This window comes from Andrographis paniculata, unplaced genomic scaffold (assembly GCF_009805555.1).
Source record: "Andrographis paniculata isolate CXL003 unplaced genomic scaffold, ASM980555v1 Contig77END, whole genome shotgun sequence".
Classification (NCBI taxonomy): Eukaryota; Viridiplantae; Streptophyta; class Magnoliopsida; order Lamiales; family Acanthaceae; genus Andrographis; species Andrographis paniculata.
Window position 1 is genome coordinate 1,774,865 of NW_026137614.1, and position 7,687 is coordinate 1,782,551.

A 7,687-nucleotide genomic window follows, 5' to 3' on the forward strand; every position below is an offset into this window, starting at 1 on the left:
AGACCCGACTGTACACGCGTTGCCCCATAATCAATGGTTGGAAGCAGCGGACGAAATCGATGGCCCAGATTCACTCTTCCCGTGGCAGGCAACCTGCCCGGCGTGACACCTACTGCTGCTGCTTCTGTTTACAATCTTTTGCTTCTTCAAAAAGGTCCTGATGGATGCTTCTTTTCGGTTTTCAAATATTGAGTTTCTTTTATTGGATTGAATTGGATTTGTTTGTGGAGTTGGTGACGGCGGGGGATGGCGGAGATCTGCTGCGGAGTCATGGCTGAGAACGAGGCGTCCGGCGGCGAGAGCCGCCGTAGAACGACGAGGCGGCGGAGGATGGAGCTCAGGCGGGTGAGAATTGATCAGCCTAGAGAGCAGAAACGGCGTCGTTTTGAGATGTCTTCTTCTTCTAGGGATTTAGATTTAGATATAGATTTAGATAGCGCTGTTGAAGCTTGCGGCGGAGGTGAAGCGGCGGCGAAACCCTCAATTTTGTCTTCTTCGAGCCAACCAGGGTGGGAGAGCGAGAGTCTCCCCAAGTTTGGGATCGCCTCCGTCTGCGGCCGCCGCCGCGACATGGAGGATGCCGTGGCGATTCAACCTTCGTTTTTCCGGCGAGAACGCTACGGCGACGGAGGTCTGCTGCACTACTATGGCGTCTACGACGGCCATGGATGCTCTCATGTATGCTTCTCAAAAAATTAAACTATATGCGTGTTTGCGCGCACACTCACTGATCTGACTCTGAATTATTCTTTCAGGTTGCTACAAAGTGCAAGGAGAGGTTACACGATATGGTAAGGGAGGAACTGGCCGGCGCGGAGGAGATCGGAGCCATCGGCGGCGAGCGGTGGAGGTGGGTGATGGAGCAAAGCTTCAATCGTATGGACGGTGAGGTTATTGCTTGGAGCGAGAACTTCGCCGACGACGACAACACAATTAGCGGTAACTGTCGCTGCGAGCTGCGGACGCCGGAGTGCGACGCCGTCGGAACCACCGCGGTGGTGGCCGTCGTCACTCCAGACGAAATCATTGTTGCGAATTGCGGCGACTCCAGGGCGGTTCTCTGCCGCAACGGCGCCGCGGTTCCTCTCTCCACCGACCACAAGGTTGGTGGTGATTGATGAATGTATTATCTCTTTTGAGTTGTTTCAATTAAATTAAATTAAATTAAATTAAAATGAAAATGTGGTGGCTCTGGTTGCAGCCGGACCGGCCAGATGAGCTGAGCCGGATTCAGTCGGCCGGCGGGCGCGTGATCTACTGGGAGGGGGCTCGAGTTCTGGGAGTACTCGCCATGTCCAGAGCCATCGGTACTAAACATAATACTCCCTCCGTTTCTACATCTCATATCCACCTTTTCATTTCTTCCTTGTCTCATTTATTTTGACATTTTTTTTTTATAAAAAAATTATATATTTTATTTTTATTTTAAAAAATTTAATTTATAATTTTTTTTAATTTTAATTATACTAATAACATATTTTAATTTTAATTATTTTTATTAATATATTTTTAATTATTTATCAATTATATATTTTCTAAATATCCGGATAGAGGGAATAATAATAATAATAATATTATTGGTAATTATATCCCACATTTTTTGTGTTTTAGTGCACACAACACTCTGGTATTTTATTTTATTTTATTTTATTTTATTGTTTTAAACTTCTTTATAAATTTGTACGAAACACCCGTTCAAAACTAATGTTACACAAATTTGTTTTGAAATAAAATATTAATCAATTATTTATTTTTTATTTTATTTAAAAAATTTATTTAAGATATGCTTTTTTTTATTGTATAAAAGTGTAATTTAAATTTTTATTTAACATTAAATATAAGGTTACATTAATTTTTCACATAATAAATAAAATATAAATACAATTTCTTTTTATATTTTTACTAAAAAGAGGTGTTTTATAATTTATCTTAATAATAATAATAAATTCAAATTAATTTGGATGATAGTGATCGGAAAAGTGTGGCAGGCGATAATTATCTGAAGCCGTACGTAAGCTGCGTGCCGGAGGTGAGTGTTACGGAGCGTGGCGGCGGCGACGAGTTTTTGATCCTGGCCAGCGACGGGCTGTGGGACGTGGTGTCGAACGCCACCGCATGCGGCGTTGCCCGCATGTGCCTGAAAGGCGGCGGCGGCGCCGCTTCTCCCCACCCGCTGCCGGAAGAGAATTCGGACAAGGCATGTAGGGATGCGTCGCTGATGCTGACGAAGCTTGCGCTGGCTCGCGGCAGCGCCGACAACGTCAGCGTAGTTGTGATCGATCTGACCTGACGCCGGCGCCGGAGAAATTATTTAATTAATTTAATCAGCGTCAGCGTAGTTAAGTGATCGATGACGTATTTCGGCTGCTGGTTTTGAGGATTTAGCATTTTTAAATGATATTTCACAAGTTGGACAGTGAGTTCTTCACCCAACCCAACGTGGATGAATATGGCTAGGGGACTGCATGATTGTGTTTCCACCCAAGGGAATGAATTGCAATATTATTATTGTTATTTATTGGGTCCGTCGATGATTTTTTTTTTTTTGCTTTTATAAATGTATTAATCTTAAATATATTTAACAGGTATAGATTAGTTAAATTTTTAAGTATTTTTGTTAAATATTTTATTTTTTATTAGATAATGTTTTTATTTATATTTAAAATTATTTTTTTTATAAAATTAATTTTAATTTATTATAAATAAATAAATATATATTTATGTTAAGATATAATGTTAAAAATATTTAAATATTTATTTTATTTTTTTAAGGGATATTTGAATAAGTTAAAAAAGATTTAAGTTTAGTCTCTTTTTATTTTGAAAAAGTACTACATTTAACTCTGACTCTGAATCACAATATAATGTAATGATTATTGCATGTATTTTCATTATTTTTATATAAATTTATATTATTTAATTATGCATTCTAAAATTATCTTGCTGTACAAAGAAAGTGTCAGAATAATGTGCCTCGAATTTTTATTTATGTACTAAAATTAGTTACAGTAATTTAAACTTAAAAATAAATTACAACTCTGATAAAATTCATCATCCGACTTTGTGGATGAGCTATTCATCCGAACTCTTTTCGTTCCACGCTGCCCTTGTCGTCAAAGCTCCGTAGTGAACTAATTGTCGCCGAGCCTTCCTACAGAAACCTCCGCCGTCGTTGGAAGTCTTCCCTCACCGCCGAGAGATCAGATCTCAGTTGATATGTCAAAAAAGACCTCATTCTCAAGGAGGAGTTTGAAAAGGTAAGTTAAGTTTACGGTAGAATTGATAGTTTGAGTTCACAGTTTACTTGGATATATTTTATTTGTGCCTCGGTTGGATTTGTACAAGCCTCGATGACGGATAATTTCACTTTGACAGTCTGAAATGACGTTATAACCATTGATGAATTTTTCAGACTGTATACTTTATTTGTCTTTTTGTCAACATTTTGTTTACAACCATAAATTATCGGGTTCAAATATTTTTATTAGAATATTTTGATGACTTGAAGTCGTTGGGTGACTACGCTTGAGAAACTACATGTCATCGGTATCTATTGAAATTTATGCGGGACTTCAAATCTGGGAAGATTTACTTGATTGGATGCAACATGGGTTTGTTAGTACGCATTTAATTTATGTATTTAGGTAAGAAAAAATTGAGATAGTCTATGCTTATTGAAATCATTGGTTTTCTTCATTGCATGCTTGGATTAACGAGCGTACTCCGGCACTCGACAAAGCAAGAGGACACCTACAGTGTCCCGTTGCTTCAGATGGCTTGGTAGCAGGCTTGTATGCATATACGCTGAAAGCTACGCTTTAGAAGATACAGACTGTTACCCATTAGGCGGCTAGGTAACCGAATTTGATGATGTCAAAGCTTATAGGGCAAAAATTGCTGCAAGAAATTTTAGCAGGGCACCTCAGAAAGTCTGTCTAGTTCAATTTGAATGATTGAGGTGTAATTTATTACAATTGGATTGATGAATAACTAAGATTTGTGGCAAATAGGGGTCTTATCCGTTTATGTTATATTTTGACGTAGATTTTACTAATCACCGACTATTTTAAATTAACATATAATATTTTAACCGTTTGCCTATATGTAATTGCATTTTGATCATGTATATGTTTGTATACATATAGGTTGGCAAGATATTATGATTGAGTGTCAACAAGCCCTAGGCCGTGACCATATACTTCCAATGATAATTGTTGAGTAAAAAAAAACCAATATATAGGATTTTTGGAGAATGGGCTTATAAATTGGATTGATGTATAGTTCAATGGGCCTGATAATGGTAGTAGGGTCTTAAATGAAGTCGGGCAAAGAAGGATGAGATGGCCTATAGGCAAAGGAGGATGAGACGGCCGATACGGAGGTCGAACAAAATAAAGTCAGGCGAAGGAGGATGAGACAGCCGATAAGGAGGTCGGACAAGATAAGGTCGGGCGAAGAAAGATGAGACGGTCGATACGGGGGTCAGACAAGAGAAGAGTGGGCTTCTAGGGGCCCATTTGAAAGAAAGGTCTGTTAATTGGTCGCTTAATTAACGACATGTTAATCGCCTGATCGATTAGCCGGTCATTTGGTCAAACAGTAGTTCAGTCGCTTGAAAGGACGGTCAGTTGGTCGCTTGATTGGGCGATCGATTAAATCGTCTGGACGGATGATTGTTCAGCCGATTGAAGGGACTGGATGGTGGTCGCTTGATTGGGCGATCGATGAATCGTCTGGACGAATGGTTGTTCAGCCGATTGAAGGGACTGGATGGTGGTCGCTTGATTGGGCGATCGATGAATCGTCTGGACGAATGGTTGTTCAGCCGTTTGAAGGGACTTGATGGTGGTCGCTTGATTGGGCGATCGATGAATCGTCTGGACAAATGGTTGTTCAGCCGATTGAAGGGACTGAATGGTGGTCGCTTGATTGGGCGATCGATGAATCGTCTGGACGAATGGTTGTTAAGCCGTTTGAAGGGACTGAATGGTGGTCACTCGAGTGGGCGAATGATTAGTCGTTTGGTCTAGCGACCAGTTAGTATTTGGATTGGTCGGTTGGTCAATTGTTGGGTTATTCGGTAGGTTCAGTCGGTGGATGGTCCAGACGATTTCTCAATCGGGTGGTGATTTATGATCCGTCTGAAAAGGCGAAGGTTGTTTTCAAAGTTATAGGGTCGAGCAAATGGTTGCTAAATATAAATGCGACTGTTACGTACAAATTTTATAATTAGGGTAAATGGCACAAAATAGAAGGAGATGTGGGCCCGTCTCTGGGCCCGTCAGGTGGCTAAGGGGTTTTTCGAGGCAGTCGGTCGGCCTGCAGTCTGTCTAATGTATGCTGGGCGATTGAGTAGTTATTCGGGACCAGCTGTCCATTTAAGGAGGTAAGGTACGCAGAGGCAGTCGGTCGAGCCAGTTGGGTTCTGTAACTGGTGGGAGCGGTTGGTGAAATAGTTAAAAAACACGTGTCAATGGAGGAGGAATTAGTGGACGGTTGACGGCGGTTGCTGTAACCGAACAGATGACGGTTCCAAAACGTTTCTTTAAGGAATATTTAAAGATTTGGGTCTGTTTTTGAAAAAAACATCTTCAATCGATATCAAATTCAGTAAATTTCTTTTGGGGATCACCATTTTACTTTTACAGTATGTAGTATTTATTTTCCTATTTTATTTATGTATCGTACGGTGTCTAGGGATTCTAAAATCTCAGGCATTTTCTTTTATCAAATTCGAAGATAATTTCTATTTTCGGGTTTTACTTTTTATTGTTGAAAATCGGCATCAACAATTTGGTTACCACAGTGGGAGAAAGGCAAGATTGCTGATCCTACGTCAAGAGAGAATTTTATACGACTGAGGTCCGGCCGAATCATCAGAAGGATTTATATGGCAGGCTCATAGCCCCAAGTATCTTCAACACCGGTGGGAGAAACAATTTCACCACCTGCTATGCCGAATGCAGGGGAAGCACCACAAGTACCTGCCGATTGGGTGTCTTATGTTCAGCAATTGAACAATCAGCAAACTTTGGTCATGCAGAATATGTTGCGTGAGCAACAAAACCTCATGAAAAACATGCTAGATCAGGCTTTGTCAAGGGTTACTCTTCAACCCACCCAATCACCCTCAGGGATGTCGCCATCCAGGTTACAAGCAAATTTTGCCGGACCTTCATATGTCGACAGCACTCTTCCAAGTGCCGCTACTAGGGTCGATAGAGGGAAAACTCCTCTAACATACCTAAATAATGTTCCACTGGGTGTCAGAGCCGAACCAGCCTTCTCTAGGGAAGAGAGGTTGGGGGGACAGGCTCATAATCCCATCCCAGCCGAGCCAGCCTTCTCTAGGAAAGAGAGGTTGGGGGACAGACTCATAATCTCATTCCTATTTTCGACCCTTGACTTGTCGCGCGGTCAATCAAATATTTCACTTACTCCGTGATCAAAATTTAATGTAATATAGGGGAAGGGATCATCTCCACAGGGATTGTGTGATTCACTCTTTCGTATTCTAATGCAGTAAATAAAGGGGGAATTTTCTTTTATTATCTAATGAAAATAAAATAACAAAGCAATTAAATTAAGGGGGAACTGACTATCAAGGGATGCCTGGCTCAAGGGATGATGCAGTTATGACACTTGTGTTTTATCATTAATTCAATAAAATTAATTCTTATTAAAGTATCAATAAATTGGTTATAGTTATCAACAAGCTCAGACAACCAATTTTTCCTTACAGTGTAGGTAATTAAGGTACGACCGTTAACTACTCCTAATTAAGCAAATAAACCTAGGTGCGCCCATAAGAATATTGCCTAACCGCATTCCAATCTAGAAAAATTCAATTCAAAACAATTACTACCTAAGATGAGCAATTAGATTTGATTGTCTAACCCCCGGGAAGGAACTATTCAACCCGGTTGTCACCTATTCAAGTGCGAATACAATTACGGATATTCTACCTGAATTGACTTTAGATTATCAGACTAATTTAAATATCGGTACCAAAATATTCAATCAATCTAACAATCACAAACGCTATTCTCAGAATTAGACAAATATTGATAATAAAAAAGAACTTTTATAAAGAAAATCAAGAATCTCCAAAACAAAAGAACCAAAACATTATCACCCCTCAAACCAGAAAAGTATCTACTCCATAATCAAATAACAAAGAATAAAAGAGAAAGATGAAGTCATACTGGGAGGGGGAAATCTTCTCTGTCGATTTGCTCCTGCGCGATCTATGAATCTGTCAGTCTCCTGCTCCTGTGCGTTTCTGCTCTAGCCGTTCTCTCTTGCCAAATAGACGTGTCTTTTTTCTTCTTATTTTATTTTTGCCCTAATTATTTTATAGATGGGCTTTTGGGCCTTTAATTAATTTTATTTCCTTTTTTCTGCCAATTATGCCAAATTTAATATTTGCCCTCTGCACACAGCAAATAAACAATTCGCATATAAATTAGGTAGAATCCAATCAAAATCACCCAAATATCGCATATGATATGAATATAAAACGCATGCGATTTCTAACTATCAATTCTTCCCACACCTAGATCATGCTTGCCTTCAAGCATAAATTCGAAATAAGCCAAAGAAATCGCAGGCAACTCGATATGACAAGAGGATCCAACACAACCAATTCAATCCTAATTTTAACACATCAAGCCAAGTCAACCTCACA

The 7,687-nt window shown here is 39.8% G+C and overlaps 1 protein-coding gene across 1 annotated transcript; it reads left to right on the top strand.

The window, feature by feature from the left end:
* The first annotated feature begins 18 nt into the window (after positions 1–18).
* LOC127266688 (probable protein phosphatase 2C 24) lies at positions 19–2,539 on the top strand. The gene is made up of 4 exons (XM_051297032.1): positions 19–678; positions 756–1,103; positions 1,202–1,307; positions 1,989–2,539. The coding sequence occupies exons 1-4, from the start codon at positions 247–249 to the stop codon at positions 2,288–2,290; spliced, it is 1,188 nt and encodes a 395-aa protein (XP_051152989.1). The 5' UTR covers positions 19–246; the 3' UTR covers positions 2,291–2,539.
* Positions 2,540–7,687: the final 5,148 nt, after the last annotated feature.

Coding starts and splice junctions, on each gene's coding strand:
- LOC127266688 (XM_051297032.1), top strand. CDS start 247: ATGGCGGAGATCTGCTGCGGAGTCATGGCTGAGAACGAGGCGTCCGGC. Junction 1,104..1,201: donor CTCTCTCCACCGACCACAAG/GTTGGTGGTGAT, acceptor CTCTGGTTGCAG/CCGGACCGGCCAGATGAGCT. Junction 1,308..1,988: donor CGCCATGTCCAGAGCCATCG/GTACTAAACATA, acceptor AAAGTGTGGCAG/GCGATAATTATCTGAAGCCG.